General features: G+C 52.7%; 12 protein-coding genes across 13 annotated transcripts; 8 read left to right on the forward strand and 4 right to left on the reverse strand.

Moving 5' to 3' along the window:
- Positions 1–86: 86 nt before the first annotated feature.
- On the reverse strand, positions 87–2,063 carry CKM354_000373400 (uncharacterized protein; the record flags this gene model as incomplete). Its single annotated transcript, XM_044798948.1, has 1 exon — positions 87–2,063. One exon carries the CDS (start codon positions 2,061–2,063, stop codon positions 87–89), a length of 1,977 nt encoding a protein of 658 aa, XP_044654883.1.
- Positions 2,064–2,472: 409 nt separating this feature from the next.
- Positions 2,473–3,335, reverse strand: CKM354_000373500 (uncharacterized protein; the record flags this gene model as incomplete). Of its 2 annotated transcripts, XM_044798950.1 has the most annotated exons (4): positions 2,473–2,711; positions 2,759–2,929; positions 2,987–3,075; positions 3,137–3,180. In XM_044798950.1, 4 exons carry the CDS (start codon positions 3,178–3,180, stop codon positions 2,473–2,475), a joined length of 543 nt encoding a protein of 180 aa, XP_044654885.1. The 2 variants fall into 2 exon arrangements, with proteins under 2 accessions (XP_044654885.1, XP_044654884.1); XM_044798949.1 differs by having other exon boundaries at positions 2,987–3,335.
- A 532-nt stretch (positions 3,336–3,867) lies between these two features.
- CKM354_000373600 (uncharacterized protein) lies at positions 3,868–4,446 on the forward strand (the record flags this gene model as incomplete). Its single annotated transcript, XM_044798951.1, has 1 exon — positions 3,868–4,446. The coding sequence occupies one exon, from the start codon at positions 3,868–3,870 to the stop codon at positions 4,444–4,446; it is 579 nt and encodes a 192-aa protein (XP_044654886.1).
- A 473-nt stretch (positions 4,447–4,919) lies between these two features.
- Positions 4,920–5,336, forward strand: CKM354_000373700 (uncharacterized protein; the record flags this gene model as incomplete). Its single annotated transcript, XM_044798952.1, has 1 exon — positions 4,920–5,336. The coding sequence occupies one exon, from the start codon at positions 4,920–4,922 to the stop codon at positions 5,334–5,336; it is 417 nt and encodes a 138-aa protein (XP_044654887.1).
- Positions 5,337–5,367: 31 nt separating this feature from the next.
- Positions 5,368–5,652, forward strand: CKM354_000373800 (uncharacterized protein; the record flags this gene model as incomplete). The annotated part of the gene is made up of 1 exon (XM_044798953.1): positions 5,368–5,652. The coding sequence occupies one exon, from the start codon at positions 5,368–5,370 to the stop codon at positions 5,650–5,652; it is 285 nt and encodes a 94-aa protein (XP_044654888.1).
- Positions 5,653–6,268: 616 nt separating this feature from the next.
- CKM354_000373900 (uncharacterized protein) lies at positions 6,269–7,072 on the forward strand (the record flags this gene model as incomplete). Its single annotated transcript, XM_044798954.1, has 1 exon — positions 6,269–7,072. The coding sequence occupies one exon, from the start codon at positions 6,269–6,271 to the stop codon at positions 7,070–7,072; it is 804 nt and encodes a 267-aa protein (XP_044654889.1).
- A 467-nt stretch (positions 7,073–7,539) lies between these two features.
- Positions 7,540–8,325, forward strand: CKM354_000374000 (uncharacterized protein; the record flags this gene model as incomplete). The annotated part of the gene is made up of 1 exon (XM_044798955.1): positions 7,540–8,325. One exon carries the CDS (start codon positions 7,540–7,542, stop codon positions 8,323–8,325), a length of 786 nt encoding a protein of 261 aa, XP_044654890.1.
- Positions 8,326–8,762: 437 nt separating this feature from the next.
- On the reverse strand, positions 8,763–12,980 carry CKM354_000374100 (uncharacterized protein; the record flags this gene model as incomplete). Its single annotated transcript, XM_044798956.1, has 7 exons — positions 8,763–9,728; positions 9,786–10,610; positions 10,670–11,162; positions 11,282–11,414; positions 11,466–12,512; positions 12,581–12,603; positions 12,664–12,980. 7 exons carry the CDS (start codon positions 12,978–12,980, stop codon positions 8,763–8,765), a joined length of 3,804 nt encoding a protein of 1,267 aa, XP_044654891.1.
- A 1,234-nt stretch (positions 12,981–14,214) lies between these two features.
- On the forward strand, positions 14,215–15,243 carry CKM354_000374200 (trans-2-enoyl-CoA reductase (NADPH) TSC13; the record flags this gene model as incomplete). The annotated part of the gene is made up of 3 exons (XM_044798957.1): positions 14,215–14,254; positions 14,308–14,520; positions 14,579–15,243. 3 exons carry the CDS (start codon positions 14,215–14,217, stop codon positions 15,241–15,243), a joined length of 918 nt encoding a protein of 305 aa, XP_044654892.1.
- Positions 15,244–15,867: 624 nt separating this feature from the next.
- CKM354_000374300 (uncharacterized protein) lies at positions 15,868–17,648 on the reverse strand (the record flags this gene model as incomplete). Its single annotated transcript, XM_044798958.1, has 5 exons — positions 15,868–16,275; positions 16,331–16,421; positions 16,478–16,542; positions 16,615–17,404; positions 17,461–17,648. The coding sequence occupies 5 exons, from the start codon at positions 17,646–17,648 to the stop codon at positions 15,868–15,870; spliced, it is 1,542 nt and encodes a 513-aa protein (XP_044654893.1).
- Positions 17,649–18,572: 924 nt separating this feature from the next.
- CKM354_000374400 (acetylornithine transaminase) lies at positions 18,573–20,079 on the forward strand (the record flags this gene model as incomplete). The annotated part of the gene is made up of 2 exons (XM_044798959.1): positions 18,573–18,710; positions 18,760–20,079. The coding sequence occupies 2 exons, from the start codon at positions 18,573–18,575 to the stop codon at positions 20,077–20,079; spliced, it is 1,458 nt and encodes a 485-aa protein (XP_044654894.1).
- A 1,298-nt stretch (positions 20,080–21,377) lies between these two features.
- CKM354_000374500 (uncharacterized protein) lies at positions 21,378–22,661 on the forward strand (the record flags this gene model as incomplete). Its single annotated transcript, XM_044798960.1, has 1 exon — positions 21,378–22,661. One exon carries the CDS (start codon positions 21,378–21,380, stop codon positions 22,659–22,661), a length of 1,284 nt encoding a protein of 427 aa, XP_044654895.1.
- Between the last annotated feature and the right edge of the window lie 650 nt (positions 22,662–23,311).

Consider the following 23,311-nt stretch of genomic DNA (forward strand, 5'->3'; position numbering starts at 1 on the left):
CAAAGAGACGTTGCGTCCTGGGGTATCTACAAAATGAACTATACAATACAGATAAAGCACAGGGCACCAAGTCTACGGCACGTTGTCTATACTAGATCGGCCTCCTTGGCCTCTCTCTTCAGCTCGTCCGCGACTTCCTTCGCATCCCGTCGTACCATCTGCACTGCCCTCTCCTCGCCCCCAGATCGGTTCTGCGCAGCCTGATACCGCAAGGCGAATGCTGCAGCACCACCAGCTATGATACCTCCCACATGTCCCGCATGGTCAAGCGTCGTCTTCAACGCTCTGAATGCTGCCGCGGTCTCGGTCGCACTGATCAGCGCCAAATACATCCAGGCGTAGACGGGTATCTTGTATCCGAAGATCTCAATGGATCCGGTGGGCCGTAGTGTGCAGATTGCCGCTGTCACTCCCAGCACGGAATTCGACGCACCTAAAATGTACACCATCCACTGCTTGCGTAGGACATTGTAGACCAGGGATGTGTATGTCCCTGTAACACCCGAGGCAAGATAAATTGCAAGGAAAGTGCCTCTTCCAACTTCTTCATGGAGAAAAAGCCCGAACAGCCAAAGTGTAATAACATTGGATGCCAAGTGGTAGATTGAGTCGTGCCGGAAGCATGCGCCAATGAGACTGAGAGCATAGGGATATGCCGGGGAGCAAGTCATGTACTTATTGTAAGTCTTCCAAAGGGGTGGCAGGCGACCTAGAATGAAACTCATTGCTAACAGGCCAGTGATGCCCCATAGCGTTGCCGCTGCCGGAGGTGTATCAGGCCAAAGCCGGGCGGAAGTGGGTGGTGGTGTATAGTTCTCGTGAAGGTACCAGCATCCGGCCAGGACCAGCAGCAACATCAGAAAGGACGGCCCAAGTCGTGCAATGTTGCTCATCTGAGGCACAACATTCTCCTTGATGATAGTGGCTTTCTCCTCGTAGTACTTGATATATGCAGGCTTCGCTCGCGGCTTTCCAAGAAAAGCTTGCGCCGCTGGCGGACGAATCGAGATGCCAAAGGGTCCCTTGTAAGTCAACTGGGAAGGCATTTCCGCGCCACTCAAACCAGGCTGTACACCACCAAGAAGTTCCAGAGGCCCACGTTGGGCGGCAACAGCGTTGAGCTCAGCCCTTTTCTTGGCCTCTTCTTGCTCCCGCTTGAATATCTCGTACTCTGTCTCATTTGCTTTGCGAGTCGCTTGTAGCACACTTTGGCCTGTTTTCTGTCGTCCAGCTTCTGTTCCCTGTTGTGACTCTTCATTATCCTCGTATTCCTGTTCAGCGGCATCTTCCTCGGTGGCTTTGTACAGCCGCAGCTTGACTGCTCGCGCTTCAATTTCTTTCCGTAATCTTTCCTCTTCCTCTCTCACCCACTCTTCTCCATTTCCTGCCTCGTCCACATCTGGTAGTTGAGACCGCAGATATTCCAAGGCTTGCAAAGCCTGCTGCTGTGTTACCTCAATCCCGCCAGAAAATCTTAGTCCCACATCTATCAGAGCTCCCGATTGTCTTCTCCAATGCATCACATTCAATATGTAGTTGCCTGTATCAACGTCGACATCCTCGTTCCCAAATATGGCATTGATCTCAGGTTGACTGCGCTCTCCGCCAGGAAGCGGCATTCCTCCTTCTGGATCGTAGTCGCGCCATGTTAATTGGTCTTCCTCCAATCGAGATCGGACACCTTCTGTATGCGACGCTACTGTCGGCGCAGGTTCTAGCTTCGCAGCCGCTGAAAGGGCAGCGCTCCTGGCCTTATGTGCCTTGGTCTGCGTCGATGGAGGTGCAACCTTCTTTGAGGTGGCCGACTGGGTCGTTGCCTTTCGTGTAGTTTTCGCAGGGCCTTTCTTTGCTAGGCAAGGAGTCGTGGAAAAGGTGGCTTTGTGCGGACGATTTGTTACGTCCGATCTAGAGGCCTGGCGGTATCCATGACAGGCGAACGACCACTGTGCAAAGCTCCGAGTGGATTGCGATTTGGCATAGCCATTGAACAGCTGCAGCAAAGGACTGATGCGCGTCTGCTGTCGTGGCAGACTCGATGCTACCGATGTCCAGACATTGCTCATCGCTGCAGATGCCTGCTATCTCGAACGCGGTATGCGGTGATCAATTCTTGACAGTCGTCAATGTCGATGACGGGACGAAACTCGGCCTCGCTTCGTCTGAGATTCTGCGGCCAATGCGGGAGACGCTCGGGAGCTTGAACTCTGAACTGGCAACTTTTTCCTAGCCTCTCCCTCCCAGCTACTTTACCCGACACCGATATTCGACTACTTGCTGAGTAGACGAGCGTCATGAAAATGACCTGTGACACGACCACACGAAGGTGTTTTTCATTCACCAAGGACATCTCCAACGTGGTGCCAGAGATTGCGAACACATTGCTCACGCTCAGCATTAGATTACTATCATGTCCTAACGGAGCTAGACTGACTACACTCGGACGGGAATGTGTCGTAGAAACAACTCAAGCCCTTATACGACCTGCCTAAGCTCTCCAGTCTCATCATCAAGGGCATATCCTACGACCTTCGCGAAGTTAGGCAGGAAAGGCCAAGCCTTGATCCTCTCCACATCTTCACGAATGCAATTTTCAAGTCCAATATGTCCGAACGTGCCAAAGATCTTATCCCGGACTTCGTACGCGTGATCGGGAACACGTGCGGAAAGTCGGGCACGGATTTCGTCGTCTGTGGTGTTCATACCACCACAGTCTACTAAACATTAGCAAGCAACTTCCAGCCGCCACGAATGTACTCACCGCTATGGTGAATGACCATCACAAGACCTATCGGAGCAATGGTTCCCATGATCTCCAGCGAACGAAGCACCTGTTCTTGAACTCGACCGCCAGCAACACGAATGATATTCGCTTCCCCTTTCTTCAGCCTGAGAAACTCTGCAGGTTCGATGCGGGCGTCAGAGCACGAGACTAGGCAGCAATCAGATATCAGCGGTTGGCAGGCGCACTGGGCTATGGTAGACGTACCGATAAAGATCCTTCCATTCTCTGGAGTCTGGGGCATACCAATGAAGTTCTTCATTGCCAATGGCTTTTTGTATTCCGGGAGGCCTTCCCTGTGGGCAGGTGTCAATTCAAAATCCACACCCTCCGTCGCAGCATAAGAGGATAGGATACCGGTGCCGGGCGAGGAGTTGCTCGAATCGGCGTTCTGCTGCCATTTTGTTCGCTGCTGTGGGTTGCTGTTCCAGGTGACGACTGTGAAGGGCGAGCCTGTCGACACATGACATCGTGGCCGATTTATATGCTTAGCACATCTCGAATGATCGTTCTCGCACTCGCTGTATATATGACAGAGAGCGTGCTTAGTGAACATTATTTTGAAGAGGCAACAGCTTTCTCTCTCACGAAGTTCTTCCGCACGGTCGAAACGAGGCTGCCTTACTGCCGCATTGCTTACCTTACGCCCCAGGCGATGTGTGCTACTAATCAAGAGACAAGTCACTCACCTCATCTGCGCCGAGCCATTGCCTCGGGATCAGTGATCAACCGACGACTGATGAGAGACTGGTCAGGATAGTTCAGACAGTTTGCTGACATTGCAAAGGATAAAGACGAACAAAAAGGTAGCAACTTGCAGCGAACGACAGAGGAAGCGCTCCTCGTACCATCAACTCGGGTAGTTAGATTCTTGTATCAGTCCAGCTATCCTCATAGAAGAGGTTGAAGCAGACTATACGCGCCTGAGATTGCTCTTTCTGCCAGGACAAAGTGTACTGCACGATTCCATTTATATTGTCCTCTGTACATGACTCGTAACCAGATCTTGCGGGGGCAACTTTCGCGCAACCCCACGTCGCGCGTCGACGTAATTCGAACACGATCCAACTCACGAACAACATTCCCTCATGCCTCGTCCGCTGCCTCCGTGGCTCGAACTCATCCCAGCAGCGGAAGGCAACACTGACAGCGCGTCAACAACCATCGAACCTTCACAGACCGAGAATCTTCTTCCGTGGGACACAATGTCCTCCTCCAGCACTCCCATCTCGCCAGAGATGTTTGCCATCGCCATCAAAGACTTACCAGTCGACACTCTCTACGCCAAAGCTGCCGAGCTTCTGAACAGCATGCAACACCTCCGCGACTCCAACGCCCAGATGGCCGAGTTTGCAGATTCTGGCGACGAAGTGTGTAAGGAAGCTATCAGCGAGAACGACGTCGTTATTTCAAGAATGCAGGAGCGGATAGAGCTGTGCAAAGCTGAGGTTGAGGGCAGAGGGATGCGCTGGACGGGGCATGTACAGGCGGCAGAGGGGAAAGAGAATGGCGAAGTGTTGAATGGCACGTTGACAAACGGCCATGCAGAGCAGGATGAGAGTGTGCCAGAGTCAAGAGCCCCAAGCGGACGACTGACGGATGAAGAGCTGAGAAGGCAACTGGAAGCTCAGATGGGCGATGATGACGAGGACGGAGTGCATCTCTGATTGCGCATTCTCCAGCTCACAGAGCACGATCCAGGAAAAGATGCTGTCTGGTCGCAGTAGAGCATGAGAATATTCTGGAGCAAGCGTGAGCGCGTATCTGTCAACCTGGTCAAAGCTAGCAGACCACTCGACTCCCAGACAGAGCCTTCATCGCGCGAGCAGGGCTTCGAGATGGACCACGCACGCGACCTGCAGCATTTGACCAAACAGCGGAACTATGATACGATCGCCCATGTTTCAACAGAGACGTTTGACATTGACAACTCCGTAGCAGAACAGGAAGAAGTCTTGGAAAGGCTAGTCCTTGGTGAATACACGGACGGGAAGCCCAAGACACTTGGACATGTGAATGAGAACATGGAGTGCGCTCCGGACTTGCGTCTCGACTATATATTGGATATCGTGCATCACTCTTATACTTTCGCCTGGCTCCACTGACACAGGCCCCAGTCGAGACGGATTCAGCACTGCCAATGGCTTCCTCGGCTACAGGACACTCGAGATCTGCGTCGGCAGTCTTCCTTATTACGGAACCGTTCAAACAAATCTTGAGCAAGGTAGATGCGAAAACCCTACTGCTTGCTCAGCGCGTCGACAAGCACTGGCACGGGATAATTTCCACATCTGCACCACTACAGCAGAAGCTGTTCTTTCGAACCGCGACTCGCGAGCAACTACCGACTATCCATACTGTCGAGCGTCCACTGACCACCATACCACCCAACGCTTCTGGCCTCGGGCTACAACAAAAGTCCTACCTAAACACCTACAAGCTCGTAGATCCCGAGGACAGGGAACAACCTGATCTCGAAGCCATCATCTACAACGCCCTCCTGTTCGACCGCCAGATATGGCGACAGCCGGTCTTGCAACCCAAGACGCCTTGCTAGAGTCTCCACCATCAGACCATCCTAGGAGAGAATGCTCCTGACTCAACCTCCGCAGCCAAAACTCGTCTTGGCTTTCGAGAATAGCGATTCATCAATCCCCCGAACACGCCACGAGGTCACGCTGGCTGGAGATGTTCCGGTGACCAATGTGCTCATTGCCGCCGAGCGGGATCTCCTACAGGCATACGGCACAAAGCATTTCGAGGGCTTGCACGAAGATGCGACACCAGATCGCAAGGTAGACATGTACCTTGTGGGGAGTGATGTGTCTATTGTTGAGCCGGACGGGCTTGGGCTCAGTGAACTGGAGGCATAGAGGGCGGGCTGCTGAATTTGACTGAAGCTGTACCTGATGGAATCGAGATATGGATGCTTGGCCATGCACGACTGGGCGGGCAGTACCATCTTCTGGGGCTCTCAATCGTGTTGGCACTCAGACCGTGATGCACCTCGGAGATTGCCGCAGACTGGCATTGTGAGGTCACGCGCTGCGATTTGTTCAGAGACATCATGGACAGAGGTAGCAGCGTGATAAAATTGAAAGATAGTCATCGGCAAAAGACTACTGAATTCACAAAAGAGGCCCTTTGCCGCGTACTTAGGACCCTGAGATGCTGCACAAATAGCACGATACCATTCACCCATCCACAATCTTTGCAAGAGGCCGGTCGATTACTCGGCATGGTGAATGGACCTGAGTGGGGCAGGTGAACAGAGACTGACCTGTCCCTCCACTATATATTGGCCCATTGGCACTATATTTCTTACTCTGTCACACCAACACACGAGACTTGGAGCCGACCTCGAGTACCGCATTCGAGTCTTCAACATCATTTCCATAACAAGATACGGCAAGGCAGGTCGGTCAATACACTATGCACCCTTTGCACATAAGGCACTAATTCTCTGCGAAGACGCACACTGCATTCGAGATGGACGCAACACGCCCGACTGCCTCGAAAGTTGCTGAAGATTTGCACTGCTCACATGTCTTCTACGTTACCGAATTGTTCGAGCAGATCATGATCCACGTCGACATGAGAACCCTTCTCCTCGCCCAGCGCGTCGATAAACACTGGCACATGACAATCTCAGCATCCAAGCCCCTCCAACAGAAGTTGTTCTTGCTTCCAGTAACTCGAGCGCAACTCATTGCTCTTAACACGATTGAGCTGTGCCCGGCCGTCTGGCATCCCGACGACGACGACAAACGGCCGCCAACCCAATTCGGGCCAGCCACTCAGCCAGAGGACCGCTACAACATCTGCAAGCTCCCGGGGAAATGCTACACGACTGGACCGTATCACCCGCCGAGAGACTTCCAACTCGTAGTGTACAACCCTATCATACTCAACATGCCGAAATCGAAATATAAGCCTCCGGTCCTTCAGCCCAAGATACGCAGCGTACCAGACTCGACTGTTCGACCCTCTTGGGAGAAAATGCTCATCGTGCAGCCTCCCCAACCGAAGAAGCTGATGTACTTCGTGGACACTAGATACTCCTCGTGCCAGTACCGCGCTGGCGCCCGGAACTTTGCAGCTGGGGGCGACGCCGCATTGCTCGAAGTCCTCAGTCTGGCAGAACAGTGCCTGCAGGAGAGGTACAAATCGACCCATCCAGAATGCGTCTGCGAGATTAGAGGGCCAGGTCAAAATGCTACTGTGCGTCTTGGCGCCGTCGCTGCGTCTCCTGAGGATGTCGAGGCGTTCAAAGTTGGCGAGCTGGACACTTGAAGGCAGGGTAGCAAGTGTTTTCGTGGAGCCACCGCGTTATATGGAGGTGATTGCTGAGGCATGAGCGAAAGACGGGGCAAGATAGAGACGCACAGCACCTGGCATGGCTTAAGGTCTGCCTCAGAAGCTGACCATTACGGCCACTCAACGTAGATTTGCGAGAGAGGCGCGCTTATGCAAAACGACCCATGCAAATCATGAAACCAGAAGGGTGTGTACGCATAACCTCAGCACCAGTCCCACGAGTCTGCATGAGCGTGGAGTTGATAATCATAAGCGTGAGTGAATGGATCTGAGCGGGCCGTTCCACAAAACGGGGTAGGTGAATGGGAACAACGACTCGGCTCCCCATGACTTGAGTCTAGACTATAAATCCATTTCAGCTCTCGTCACAACGAAACTCCAGTGTAGCACTTGATCATCCTCGCCCGTCTTGTGTCGCTTCACAAGCTCAAACCTCATTCGAGATGGATGGAGCCACTGCTGCTGCTGTTACTACAACGGCCGAAGAACACACGAGCCATGGACCGGCGGTCTTCCACATTATCGAGCTCTTCGAGGGGATCCTGTGCAACTTAGACATGAAGACACTCCTCCTTGCGCAGCGCGTCGACAGGCACTGGCGCACCATAATCTGCACTTCGAAACCTATGCAGCAGAAGTTGTTCTTCCAACCAGCCACTTTCGACCAGATTCTTTCACTCAACGCAGTCGAGACCCGCCTGCCCATTACAGAGCACGAGTACCCAGGGCAGAAGCAAGACAATCAAGTTACCCCTGAGCCAAACATCTTCAATCTCGTTTACGCCCAGCCCTGGAAACTGGTCCTCTACAACCCCCTCCTATTCGACCCTCAAGTCTTCGAATCCCCACAACTCCTGCCCAAGATCTACCAAAAACCAGACTCGACCACCATTCGACCTTCCTGGGAGAAAATGCTTCTAGTGCAACCGACCCAGCATGAAATCGAACTGAGCTTCGAAATGAGCACTTCATCAGGCTGTTACGCCTGTTCTTCAGCCTGTTTGCCAGGCGACGTCTTGGCCCCTGATGTGTTGAAGGCTGCAGAGCAGCGCGTTCGAGCGATCAAGAAGCGTGGTGCTGTTGGGTTTCGTATGGATCTCGAACCAGGGCTAAAGATAGACAAGTATCTTTTTGGCGGGAGTGTGTCTCTTTGGGACTTGGAGGAGTTCATGGATGATGAGGTCGAGGAAGCTATACCTGATGAGTCGGACGAGTCTATGCTTGATTAGTTGGAGGCTTAGAGCAAGGACTACGATTCTCACTCGGAGGGACACCCAAGCCCGGGATGCGAATGCGTAGCCATTGAGGAATGGTTCTTTCTAGTATTACCCCAAGGCCACGCTTGTGCAGACGGACAGCACTTAGTGGATCTTGAATGCTGCTGCCGAAGTCAGGTGTTGAGAGGCTGCTTACGATGACTCTGCGATAGATGCAAGATCTATGCAGTCACACGAAACTTACTGTAATGAAGCTGAGAACCATCGTATGCGAGGGCCGCATGGGCGAGCCCGAACACTACGCTAAACCAGACATGTACAAATCTACACAATGCTCAAACCCCACTAAACTCCCTTTCCCTCAGTACTGATGCCCTTTTCAAAACCGCTCTGCCGTATGTCACATTTCAATCATACAAACAAAAAACCTTCCCATCCCTTTCCCGTCTCTACCACCTCCTCGGCACATCCTTGACCTGCCCGGTCCACCCAACCCTCAGACTCGTCGGGAACGGGAAATATTGATCCCAATCCTCTGTCAAATACAGATGATAATGCCAGCTCTCCGGCAAAACCTTGCTATCCCCAGGCACAAACTCCTTCATGACCTTCTTCACGCTGTGCGGCTCACTCTTCTTACCAACGGCCACAGGCATAGGCTTGAGGTTATCGAGTCGACCGATGACTTTGAGCATCGTGGTGAGAGCTACGCGAGTCATGGGGAGACCGAGACATTGGTGGGGTCCGTGGCCGAGGATCAAGTAGCTTTCAAGGTCTCGCGTGAGGTCAAGTTTATCTGGGTTGGGGAAAGCTCGGGCATCGCGAGAGGCGGATTTGAAGTTGACCATGATGACGTCTCCCTTTTTGATATTGTGTGTGACTTTGCCTTTGTCGGAACCGGGGAAGTTCTCGAGACCGGTGTCATCGACGATGGTGGTGTCCTTGGCTGCGTATCGGAAAGCGCCAGTCTCACCATAGAGGCGAGCACCTTCCATCAGATAGTGCATGAGGGTGTCATCGGCTTCGGGAGTGTCAAGCTTGGCGAGGCGATTGATTTCTGCCAGGTGTGATTGGCCTTCAGTGAAGAAGTAGTCGAGAGCTTGTCCGAAGAGTTGGCCTTGATTTGGCATCATGCCTCCGACAGTGCCCATAATGTTGCCCCAAACGAGTTCGTCGACGTCCATGTCCGGGTTGGCTTTGATGAGCTGAGCGATCATGTGTACGCCGTAGTCGCCGAGTGGTCCGTCGTTGGGTTTGATGGCATCGATGAGGAGTTCAGCAATGCGGCCTGTGCGCTTGATACTTTCCACTTGGAGTTTCATGAGCGCTCCGAGTTGTTGGCAGGCTTCGCGAGCTTTGACGCGCAGAGGGAATGACTTAGGTGGATCTAGGTCGAAGAATACGCAAATGAAGACCTGGTCAAAAGTCAGCTCCGTCTCCCAAGGCCACGATGTGAGGTCTTAAGGACTTACCGCAGCCATGATGAGGTACATCTGCGCCTCAGTGAATATCCCTCGGGGGAAGTCCTTGGTCTTGAGTGGAAGGCTGAAGAGCTCAGATCCGAAATGCACATGAGCCATATTGCTCACATCGCGGATGATATCAACATAGTTAGTATCACCTAGCTTGTACGACTTCTCCTTCAGGAGTTCTGTAGTCTTGTATTCGTAGAAGTCACGAACGGCCTTCAGCCACTTCTCGTTGCCCTTTGGAATCGCCCGTGATGAGCCACCTTGGTACACGGCCTTCTCCATAACAGTCCTGGAATGAGTATTCTTAGGCCCATCGCCAGCGAGCATGAAGTTCTTGGCTCGTGGACCCATCAGGAACTCCATTGCTGGGCCCCACGTGACCTTGAACGTTTCTGGATCCTCGGTGACTTGCTTTGCGGCAGCAGCACTGAAGAGCACCGTCGGGTGATGACTCTCTTTTGGCTTGTCAAAGTTGTAGATGTGAGCCTTGTTGAGGCCCTTCAAGATGGTGTGCATCTCGTCTGGAACAGTCAGAGGGTAGTGTACGTAGGTCGAAGCCGGATTGAAGCTGTTTGGCAGCGCACGAAGGAAGAGCTTGTAGAAGACACAGCCATTATCGATCGTAAGGTCTGACGAAGCTTCTTGATATCCCCAGTTGGTGAGCAGTGCGGGCGTGTACGAGCTTGTGTAGAATCTGTCGCCGCGCACAAGAGCAACAGCATCGGACAACACACCGCGAGATGTCGTGTACGATGGGCAGAGACCAGAGCCAGGCATTTTGGGATCTTTCGCGTCTTCGACCACGAGACCAGGGTAGAGTTCCACCTATATCACGAGTGGTAAGCTTTTGTTCATGCAGAGATGGCACGTGAAGTTCTCCTTACCTGGTCTGGAGTATCGTAGAGATGCTTCAAAGCATTCTGGACCTCCACGTTTTCTGTAATGGACTCAAAAGTCTCATGGGGCTTCAGATCAAAATGCTTGCGCATCTCGTTCAACGTTGCACATCTCCACGTCCTGGCCTGTTGGATGCCGAGAATCTCAACTGCCTTCATGACGGTGGGAACCTGCCTTGGACCCATGGCATTGGCGCAGTCCTCAATACTACTGGTCAACAGATTGGCGATGTCATCATCGTCGTACCTTCCTGCGAAAGGACCAGCTTTGATACGCTCCATCTTCTCCTCCTTCAGCGCTGGGAAGTCACGCTCGTTGGGCATCTTGGATTCTGTCGTCTCCTGGATTTCTTTCAGCTTGCCCAAGAACTTGTACATATGCTGTGGCTTTGCTGCATCTGCAGGTGGTACTCCTGGAAACATTTCCCGGAACAATTGCTGTGTCCACAGGTCATCTCGACGAGAGACAGAAGAGTGCCATCTGGAGCGATAGGTGTAAGCAATAGTCACTGTCTCACATGTGGTGGCGCGGCTGAAAGTGAAGGCGTGTTTGTTTGCCTGACGCGTTCTTGCCTGCTGCGTCGGTAAACGGCCACATACCTGTAGACAAGGTTGAACTCTGCTGCACATTGATTACCAGTGGCAACTGGTGGGCCGTCAGGGATATTAATGCGCGGATCGAGTTGCCAGTTGTCGTCGGTTCGATTCAAATTCAGGATAGTCCTAACATAGTCTGTTTTCTTTTGTCAGTAGTCGTTTTCAATGTCGTGATTTTCTGGCTTACCGATGAGAATGATGTTAATGTACAGACCGCAGGTAATGAGACGAGCCGTCTGAAAGAGGTCGTCGTCACGCTTGTCGAGCTTGTCCTCGCCGTAGCGGGAAATTGTAGGCTTTTTCGGGTCGACGCTGAACCTTCCGTCTTCGTTAATGGCGGCGAGCTGCTCCACAACGTAGTTATGGTATCGATTGAAGCAGATCAGTATTGCTCCGACTCCAGGTGGGAAAGTCAAGAGTCGTGTCTCGGAAAAGCAGTCGGGCTTGATCTTGCCATCCTTGAACGTTCGCATACGCTTTTGCTCTTCCCAATTGGAACCATACAGTGGAGCCAGGTCGAGATACGACGATGTGTTGGATTTGTTGTAATCATCGTGATCTGTGCGGAAAATGTCGTGAATGATGATCGAAGCCAAGTAGAAGAGCATGGAGGATATTTTGTTTGGGTGCTGTTCATGCTTGCCTTCTGGACGGGCCATGAGCGAGTCGAACAGAATGGCAGGATCTGGCAAGACACCGCCTTGTTTGACTTTGGGCGCCACAGTACGAGCATAAGGCATGCCCGCCTTTCCAATGTCTGGGTACAAGTAGCTGTTGTTGCTCCCATCTGGCTGACGGAAAAGAAACTCGTCGCTCAAAAGTGTCTTGGGCGGGTGTTCGAGGTCGTCCCACAAGGTTGTGACCATCGTCTCTGTGATCTTCTTTTGCAGGAAGCTGTCAGGCATTTTCGTGGCCACTGCGATCATGCTTTCCATCAAGTACTCCTTGTCATTGAGGGGCTGACCGAACTTGGCAGATTTGATAATCTTGAACAAGCCCTCTAGATCATTGACATCTTGCCTTGGAATGTCGCGGAATATTTCGGCCACGTCTTTCCATAAGCTGTCCTTCTCTGGCTGTGGCAGGTACGAGCCATCTCCCGTATGTGTTGGTAGAGGTGCTTTCACTGCATTCAAAAGTGTCTTCATTTGTTGTAATGATTGCCAGACACTCGTGCGTGCCTTGTCAAGCGTCGACATTTCTGGCTCTGGCGTGTGGTTGACGCCATTGGTTTCTGTTTGCACATTGGTCAATCGATCGTTCTTGGTCGTAGTAGTTGGGTTCGCGCTTCGTCTGTCATACCTGTGTCGTGGCCCATCTTGGGACTGCGAATCAGTTAGCAGGGCAATCTTCCATGTGATCGAAGAATCAAGAGCAAATGGTACAAGGCAGCTCCGGAAACCAGTGCAGTTCTGTCAATGCGATCGATCTCGCTGCCGATGTCCCTCAAAGGCGGCAATGGCTTCCACAGTAGCTGTTCCTTCCTCCTGGTCCTTCGTCCACTTTTCTGTGCCCTTACTGAATTCGTTCCTGGGTCTGGATGCATTGCTTGGCTCTGCGAGCTCTGACCCTGCGTAGCATTGGTAGTTTCGCGTTCGGTCGCCCCAAGAAGCTGCATCTGCTTGTACTGATAGCCGCGCGACTTGGAAGGCTGCGGCATGCTTTGCGGCACCCGTTCCAAGGTGCTCCGACTATCGTTCATATTTAGGTGTTGTAGGGACACGAGACCGGATGCTTGCCAATTGCTCTCCGTGTCTCGATACGAGCATGATTCCATACTTGCTTTCGTGGCCAAGGATGGCTCCTGCTTTCTTCATTCGTCCGGTGGCCGGCGGGAGCGGTGGGCGTCCAGAAGAGAAACAAGAGAACATTTGAAGACGGGCGACTCACCTGTTTTGATGACGTTGCTATCAAACGTCAATGGCAGGAGCGGTATACGGGCACGCTAAAGGAAGGATAGAAGCACGCAAGAATACAAGAGCAACAACCAGTGAGCAGGAAGAGCAGACCGAGCGAGCCAGCGACTCGGGCAGGCGACAGTTTTGTAGATGGAGCATCTCAACCTGCATATGCTATTTTGACTTTTTGAGCTCTAGCTGAGGCTGAGGCGGTCTTACCGATGCTCCGTCCGCACCCTGGTGCATCCTCCTAAAGGGTCGATGGAAGGGAGAGGGCGCAGAAGCCGTGTGCATTCGCGTTGGTAAAACGTGCGCGTTGTTTGGTCGAGGCCAGGCACTAGCAGGTTAGAGCATGCAAGCCACCTCGTGGCCCTGAAGCTGTGGACTCATGGCGGCGCGACAGCTTCAGCCCTCTCGCTCTCACCGACGGGCGAGCGGTGGGGTCAATGTCGGCGGCGCGGAATGACATCCGCAGCACGAGCGGTGATTTGCGCGCTGTGCGACTTCAGCTGATCCTTCGTCGACCATGACGATGAAGCCGCTCCCACAGGCGTTCGCAGCTACGCCAAGGCTGGCGAAGGAGCCGGTGAGAGAGGACATGTTGCCCTGTGTAGGATACGACGGCTCCTCTGCCCACGCCAGCTCCACCTGCTAGCTCCCTGCAGATGTGCACACGTGCGAACTGCACCAGGCGTCGTTACTTGCCTCGCACGCGGTCTGGACCAGCTCGGCCGAGAAGCCACGGCGCGAGCTCGACGCAGCATACCGGACAGGACAAGCAGTGGCATGCTGAAGCGAGGCAAGAGGGCAGCCCCGATGAGAGCTGGAGCATTGATCTGTAGCGAACACGTGAAGAGCAATGCAAAGTACAGCCATATTGATGTGTCGAGACGCTCATCTTGATTCGGGTGGCAGAGGCAGAGGACCGCGGCCCGAGACGAGGCCGGCACGCATGTGCGTGAGGCCAATGCCAGCCTCAGCTCCGTCTGTCAATTCTGCAACTTCGCCCACTGACGACATCTTCATCTTTCGCCCAACATGGCTTCCAAACCGGTGACGCTGCAGGTCAAGCCCAGAGGTACACTTACCACATCCATGCCGAGACATTCATCCAACTCACCGGTCCCACAGGCAAGCGAATCCCCAAGCTGCCCCAGGAAACGAGCATCTACGTGCAGGGCAGCACGAGCGACCTGTACCACCGCATCGCCGCCGAAGCCAAGTTCGACATCAACCGACTTCGCATCACCAAGGAAGATGGTACCTTTGTGCCCAATGAGAAGGGCAAGACTGTCGACAGCTTTGGCCTGAAAGATGGGAGTGTCGTACAGGTCAAAGATTTGGGTAATGCCCCTCATCCTGCAGAACTAACACCAAATGATACTGACGACCCCCTTCCCAGGCCTCCAAATCGCGTGGCGCACTGTCTTCATCATCGAATACCTCGGGCCTCTCCTCATCCACCCCATCTTCTACTTCCTCCGCCCTCAAATCTACTCTGGCGCACCATCCGAACCTTCGTCCCTTCAGACCCTCTCCGTAGCCCTCATCTCCCTCCACTTCCTCAAACGCGAAATCGAAACCTTCTTGGTGCACCGCTTCAGCAATGCCACCATGCCTGCTCTCAACATCTTCAAAAACTCCGCCCACTACTGGATCCTCGCCGGAGTCTTGATCGCCTACTTCATCTACTCTCCCACACACCCCACAGCAGGAGAGCTGAATCCTTTGATTGATTATCCTGCACTTGCGGGGTACGTCATCGGCGAGCTAGGCAATCTCAACACGCACCTTGTGCTACGCAATCTTCGATCTCCTGGTGGTACAGAGCGGGGTGTCCCCAAGGGCCTGGGTTTCGATTGGGTGACATGCCCGAACTACATGTTTGAGGCGCTGGCGTGGGCAAGCATGTGTGTTATCACGAGGTCTTGGACGACAGTCGTGTTCTCTGCTGTGGCCATCGCAACGATGGGCGCGTGGGCGAAGAAGAAGGAGAGGAGATACAGGAAGGAACTTGGAGCCAAGTACCAGAAGAAGAGGTTCGCTATGATTCCAGGAGTCATCTGAAGGACGCAATGAAGAGAAGAAATCGAGGACACTGTTTATATTTTCAAAAGTAAATCTACGCTACGCTAGATAAAGTATACGGGGAAAGTGGAAGAGGAAGATCATCTGCAACCGGGACGAAAGTCTGATCGAAGGGCGGTGCCAGCTTCTAGCAGAGCAATAGAACAGTAGGCATGTCAAGCGATTGATGCTAGGAGGTATGTCGCTCGATGAGCGAGATGCTCTATTCGCGATGAGGAAGGAGACCCCATGAAATCACCGTGTGCATAACTAATGGTTCTGAACTTATCAGTTGTCTAGAGACATTACTCCATGGGGGTCCCCCACTCTTCATCCCGTGGCTACTGCTCCCAGCCCGTTTGAAGTTGTGTGAGCTCAGAAAGTGCCTGATATTGAGAGACATCAAACAAGGCCGTCAACATCATTCTTTATTACAGTCTACACAGGACACTGCTACCCCCAACTCGAAGCATTGAACTGCTCTCGGTTCCATTGAAAACACCACCTCGTGGCCCACCTGAAGTTTTGGGAGCTCAGAAAGTGACTCGAAACCAGAGACATCAAACAAGGCCGTCACTTTCATTGTTGATCTCAACTACAGACCCCTTAACCCGCCCTGCCCCCTCAAAGCGTATACCTGAACCCCTCCAACCCCTCAATAATTTCCTCTCCCCTATCAGCCCTCTTATTCGCCTTCCAGAATCTCCAATCCAACCACGCCGTGATGATTATTGTGAGTATACCGCAGCCAATTGTCGTCCACATACCCGGTCTGTAATTCGGGGCATCCTGGGACCGGAACACGGTCGACCCGATGATACCACCAACTCCGCCGGCGCCGACCATTGTCGCAGAAGAGAAAGCCCGCTTCCATTGACCGCGGATGTTATTCGCCTGAAAGCTCATCATGCAGGGAATGTTGGCTTGTGGGCCGGTGGTGGCGAGGAAGACGCCGAAGTAGCGGACGGCGGGAGTTTTGGCGAAGCCAAGCAAGGGAAGGCCGATGAGACCGATAATGGCGTTCATGATAATCTGTTGGAGAAATAGTTAGTCTTGTTGTGCTGGGTGTATACGCCCTGTCACTTACAAGAGGGCCACGAATGTGGTACTTGTCTCCGACGACGGCACATCCAAACATCCAAATGGCGGCAAGTACATATGGAGGACTAATAAGGCATCTGGGATTTGTTAGCACTAGCCTCTACTGTCGCCCGAGGCACAGTCAACAACTTACTCCGACATTGCGAGATCAAATCCCATGGAATCGTGAAGGATGATGGGCAGGAAGTAAGCGATGGCCTGAGAGCAGAGTCAGCATAGGCTTCGACATGATCTCCATCAGGCAGAGAAGTATGTAAGAGAGAGACTCACATAACCAACAGTCGCAGTCAGCATGAACTGGACCGCAAATCCCCAGACTTTGATATCAAGACCATGGCGAAGATAACTCGAAAGCTGGAATGGCGTGGTAATCGCATCATCACGGTCCTTCTCGATCCGGGCAACGATATAAGCCGCTTCCTTCTCAGTCAAGAAAGGCCGTACAATAAATCGAGACCTCTTAGCCGCGTTCTCCGGGAAGTCACTTATGAAGAATGCACCCCCAGCCGCGACCAACACGGTAATCAATCCTTGAATAATGAAGATCCAACGCCAGCCTGCAATCCCGGGTTTTATGCCGAATGGCAGGTGGGGGTTCTTTTTGGTTGGTCCATAGTGCTGACCGTATTTATCTCCGAGATCACCAAGGCCATCCATTTGGAGGAGACCGTAACCTAAAATACCAGAAAAAGCAGCAGACAAGTTGCCGATAAGGAAGAACACGGCATTCCGCTTGTGAACTTCGTAACGTGGGTACCAGCAGGACAATAAATAGGCGCATCCAGGAAAGAAGCCGGCCTCAAAAGCTCCGAGAACTATGCGGAGGGGAATCATCTGCCACCAGTGTATTACGAAGCCAAATGTCATCATAGTGATTCCCCAGAGCAGGGTGATGAGAGGAAGGAACAGTTTTGGCCCGACTTTGCGGAGGACAACCGTCGCTGGTGGCTGCAGCAAAACGTAGGTGATGAAGAACACCAGTACGATCGTGGAGTAGCGAAACTTGATGAGCTTGAGATCAATGCCCATGCCACCAACCACAGCAATCCCCAAGTTGGTGCTGTGTTGTCACTCGTCAGCTAGGTGCTCGTCATGTGCGGTGAGATATGTGAATACCGATCCATCAGCGAAACGCAATACATCAAGCCCAGAGTCAAGCATAGTCGCACATCGATGCGCCATATGAGCTTCTTCTTCTCCTCTTCGGTGAAAAGATTGAGGATGTCATCGTTCGAATCAGGAACAGAGCGTTCAGACTGTTTCCGCTCATACTCAAAGATCTCTTCCATCTTGTGGTCTGCCATATTGGCGATGCTTGTGAGGCTCGAAAGAGATGCGATAGCCTTGTTCATATAGAAGAGTCCTACCTCAGTGCCCCTTCTGGAGAGGGACTGCAGTCCGGAGACTCCGACCACAGGGAAGACGCTGCTTGAAAACACTTTCCCATCCTAGTTCGGGCTTGACAGTTGTGACAAGCAAATACAAGGTTGCTTGAACCTAGATTCTCCTCTTATTTTTGGTTTAATCCCCGCCAACGCATACAGCGAGTGGATCATGAGAGACAGTGTGGAGTCTCTTCACAGCTCTTGCTGCATGCGATCAAGAGCATGCAGAGGATGCAGAGCATACACTGGCGCGATCTAGAGGATTGATCAACACTCGGCGTCATATTCCCTGTGTCGCGGTGTGAAATCTGGTGCTTCTGCATATTGGTGAGTTTCGTGAAGACTGCATTTTCTCTGCAGTGAGGGCATCATCACCTGCGAGGAAGCAGTCTGTTGTCAATGACCGGGTGCGGATGGAAGTGATTCCGTGTGAAGAACATGAAGCTGCTGTTACAAAGTTATCGGATGTTGGTAGAGTCTTCAGACACGTTCGGCAGCTCGCTGGATGGTCGAGCCGGGTTGTCTGAGTTTCGCACCTACCATCCTCACGGTATGCGGCCGAGAAGATGAGAAATCAGGTTGCATGGTGGACACCATCAAACATGGCCTTGCGATCGCGTTTTGAATACGCTTTGAGAGGATGTGTGATTGCCAGAGAAGCAAGAGTGATGCAGTGAGCCCATGCGTCGATCATGAACCCTGGATGTAGACATCTCCGAAGTCGCTACGCCCTGTGATGAAAGCCAAACGTTCAGAAATTCGCTGTCATCACTCTGCACTCATTGCATTCACACTTCCGATCTTGTTCCACCCTGTTGGCACTGCGCATCCGAAGTAGTCGGGATGGCAGCACGGGTCTGCAGCAAGCACGTCAGTGCACTGTTGCGTGCTCGAACGTCCACCGGAGTTCCGCGAAGATGCTATGCGTCTGCTGCCACAGCACCTTCCACTCTGCCAGCCGGGCAGAGGCAGGCCATTGAGGTTTGCAGCATACTTCTCCGAAGAAAGAGCACAACTGACAGCGCAGCAGAGAGAAGCATCGCTTCGCACACCAGATCCAGCCGCCGATTCTCAGACTGCCCGCCTCGTCGAATCTCATGCGCCATTTATGGTCCCCACCTATGTCCGACCCCCTCCAGTCTTTCACAAGGGCGAAGGATGCTATATATGGGACATTGAGAACAGGCGATACTTGGACTTCACTGCTGGTATTGCTGTCAATGCCCTGGGACACTGCGACCCGCAGGTGAGCAAGATTTTGTATGAGCAGTCCAAGACATTGGTGCACAGCTCCAATCTGTACTACAACCCATGGACAGGAGCACTCAGTCAGTTGCTGGTTGAGAAGACGCGAGAGGGTGGAGGTTTTGACGCTGCGCGAGTCTTTGTGTGCAACTCGGGAAGTGAAGCAAATGAAGCCGCGATCAAATTTGCGAGGAAGTACGGAAAGAGTGTTCAGCCAGATGGCAGCAAGCATGAGTTGGTGAGCTTCCAGGGCTCGTTCCATGGGCGAACGATGGGCTCATTGTCTGCAACTCCCAACCCCAAATACCAGAAGCCCTTCTCCCCAATGATCCCCGGCTTTAAGTACGGCACATACAACGACATCGCGGGCATCAACGACCTCGTGACGGAGAAGACTTGTGGCGTGATCATTGAACCTATTCAAGGCGAGGGAGGTGTCAACGTTGCTACACAAGAATTCCTTCTGGCCCTGCGCAAACGCTGCACAGAAGTCGGCGCTGTTCTGATCCATGATGAGATTCAATGTGGCCTGTCACGAACCGGTAAGCTTTGGGCCCACGCTGCACTACCGAAGGAGGCGCATCCCGATATTGTCACCACCGCGAAGGCGCTTGGTAACGGATTCCCCATTGGCGCCACTCTGGTCACAGAAGATGTTTCGAGCAAAATTGTGACAGGAGACCATGGCACAACATACGGTGGAAACCCGCTCGGATGTCGCCTAGCACACAACATCGTCACACGACTCTCAGACCCGGAACTACAGAAAGATGTTCTGAAGAAGGAGGCGCGATTCCGACAGCACTTCGTGCGCATCCACGAAGCTTTCCCAGATGTCGTGCAGGAGGTCAGAGGCCGGGGTCTGATCCTGGGTCTGCAGCTGAGTGCTGACCCAACACCTGTGATCACAGCCGCTCGGGAAAGAGGCCTGCTTGTGATTACATGTGGTACAAATACCTTACGTTTCGTCCCTCCTCTAATCATCTCTGATGCCGAGATTGACGAGGGTATGGAGATCCTCGAGAGCGCCATGAACGCCGTCTTCCGTGAACCAGGTCATATTCCCGGTACTGACGGTCAGCAAGAGATGCGCGCATCAAGGTGATCAGGTCCTGCTTATAGCATCGGCCATAAAATTCAAGCATCCGCCATGGCTGCGATCGATTCTTGACTGTCGCCGAGGTCACACAAGCACTTCACCCGCGAGGTCAGAGTTTCTGAAAGATCCCACTTTGCCATCAGTATGCAGAAACCAGCCATAAGCCTCCGTCGTGTGGCCGCTCCTCATGGAGCGTGACGGGCATTCCATATTGACGGCCGCAAGTCACTACCTGGAGAAGGTTTCCGCGGCATACGCGATTCTCGGATCCACATCGTCCGCTGTCAATTCACTACTACAGCATGCAGCATAAGCAGAGGATGCTCATTACCCGATATCAAGCGCATGAGCAAACACATCAGCGCTAGGAACGATATGGATGTCACACGCTCGGTGTTTTGTTATGCGCCGGATACGTCATCAGGAAGATGTCTGTCTTTCCACGCCGGCCAAGTGCGAAGAGGATTATGGTGCCGCGTCGACTGTCGAGCACGGAATTGAATGTGCTCAATTCACGATTGTAACGAGTGGTCTGTAGCTCATTGTATAGATTCTAGACCTAACACGAACCGCTATTGAAACACCCCGTCTTCATCGCCGAAGAGTTCTCCCGGCCGGTTGACTTCGTCATCGCCCAGACTCCAAGCCTCAAACGTCTCTTGGTACTCCCATTCACTGTAGCGCCATTGGCTCCCCAACGGAACTAAAACAAAGCAAGCGCCCGAATTAGAAGAGCGGCGGCGTACGAGGCGTAGTCGTTGAAAGCTCGCAGGATCTCACAATCGTTTGGGCAACAGAGCACACGATCGATACTAGCATATAATCCCCAGCGACGTCGAAAGTCCGCGCGGCGAAACTCGTTCGGTTCGGACAACCACCCAACCAGGTACAATCGCAAAACGCCACCGCGGAAGGCGCGAATCGCCGCGAGCAGATCACAGATGAAACCAGTTCGTGTTTAATGCTGAGCCACCCCAAGAGTAAGCTCTGGTCTTGGCCGCTGCCATTAGCAGTGAACTAATCAAGCCCATCAACTGACATTCCACGCGCTGTCGCATGCCCACTCTCCGCCTTGCTTTTTCCCCTTGCCGTCTCTTAATCCTTCTTCTTATCCATTTCTCGCTTGCGGTCGCATGATAAACGAATACAACGTCATTTGACCCATATCGCAGAACATCCCAGCTCTGCGGAAAGGAACCAGGTGCTATCATAAGCGGACACAGGGCAAGAGCTAGAGACCTGGCAGGACCAGCCTATACCGGCCAACGCGACAAGGCGTGTGCGCGCGCGTGAGACGCAATATCATGATGAACAGGGATACGCTTCGGGGCGCGTCTCGCGAAATGGGACATCCTTCGAAGAAACTCATCGCGGCATATGTTTTCGACTGGGTCATTATTGTCGTCTTCGCGGCAGCGGGCGGCTTCCTGTCGTTCGTCCACCCGACCCATCGAGCTTTCTCGCTTTTGAACACCGAGATATCATATCCATACGTGGAGGAAAGCATCCCGGCATGGTTGGTCGGTGTCATCGCAGGGCTTGCCCCAGCGCTCATCATTGCTGTGGTGGCCCTGGTATTCGTGCCTGGACGTGAAGTGCGACGGTTCTCGACGAGGTCGCAAGTACTGAGGTTGAAGCTATGGGAGTTGGAGAAGGGCCTTGCGGGACTATGCTTGTCTCTCGCGGTGGCATTCTTTGTTACGCAGGGAATGAAGAACATGTTTGGAAAACCGAGGCCGAATATGCTGGCAAGGTGTAACCCCAACGTGGAAGAAGTCAGTTCTGCCTATCGAGGTGGATATGGACAAGACATCAGTATGCGCTGGACCATGGTCGACTCGTCCATCTGCCAGGAGACGGATGAGGAGACTCTACAGGACGCGTTCCGTTCTTTCCCCAGCGGACACGCATCTTGGTCATGGGGTGGACTCCTCTATCTCACGCTCTTTATCTGCAGCAAGTTTGGCATCGGACTGCCACATCTTCCAGTAGTCTTCTCGACAACAGAGCAAAGACAATCTCCTACGAACGAACACGAACTCCTTCCACTCCACGCCAACCGAGCACGCGGCTCCTCCATGGAAACCGAGCGCAAAGATGCCGAAGACAGCCCAGGCGAATACGCAGCTCCCCACGCTCTCCATCAACACAACCGCTCCCTCGACAACAACAACTTCACCGCAAACACGAGCTACAGCAACGCCAACCGTAACAACTACGTAACATCCACATCCTCCAACCCTCTCAGCGTCCGTAACGCAGCAGCCGCTCCACCAAACTACCTCATCCTCCCAGCCCTCACCCCAATCGCCGTCGCAGTCTACATCTGCTCCACACGCTTCGCCGAATATTACCATTTCGGCTTCGATCTCATTTTCGGCTCTTTGATCGGAATCGTCACCTCTTGGCTCGCTTTCAGATGGTACCATCTTCCAATTTCGAGAGGCCAGGGCTGGGCATGGGGTGCCAGATCAAGAGATCGCGCGTTCGCGTTTGGCGTTGGAACGAGCGGATGGGTTTCAGATGCTGGGTGGTCGAGTAAACGAGCGAGTCCTGCGGATGTGAGTGCTAATCCTGTTCCTGTTTGAGCACGGCGATTGTGAGAAAGGAGAGGAGAAAATGGTGTCTTTTATGTTGTGTTTGCGAATCTGTGCTGAGTTTTTGTTCTCTTTGCAGATTGATATTTCGAATCGTGTATAGAGATGCTGCTTGCTCCTTCTGTTCTATCACTCTTATCGGCACGCGGAGAGAAGGGAAAGAAGTATTAGATTCGATTCGATTTGTATGATTTAGCGTTGGCGCATGGTTGAGGATAATAGGACAGTCGGGCGGGGTAGGAGAACGAGAGAGAGGGGCAAAAATGTTGTGAAACGGACAGCGAAACAGCAAGGAGAGAAACAGTTTTCGAGATTTTTTTGCAACACCGGACGACAAAACAACCCCAGTAGTGGATAGTATGTATATGATGAGGAAGTTATGAATTCTACGCTGAGTCTCTTGGCAACGTTCTTCTCATGCTCGCACGTTGACAACGTACGCACTTTGTCAGCAACATATTTCTGCCTGGAGATGACACATGCTGTTGAGGACTTTCACTTGTACTATTTCAACGAGGTGACGGAAAGGTGAGACTGCTTTCTATGTCAAACTTGACATGTCATATATTGTTACAGCTTGTGGCGGGCACAGTCTCTCTCTATACTGAAGAAGACTCTATAAAAAAGGGCCAGCCGATGCC

The sequence above is a fragment of the Cercospora kikuchii genome (genome assembly GCF_019650295.1).
Source record: "Cercospora kikuchii DNA, contig_00002, whole genome shotgun sequence".
In the NCBI taxonomy this organism is placed as follows: domain Eukaryota; kingdom Fungi; phylum Ascomycota; class Dothideomycetes; order Mycosphaerellales; family Mycosphaerellaceae; genus Cercospora; species Cercospora kikuchii.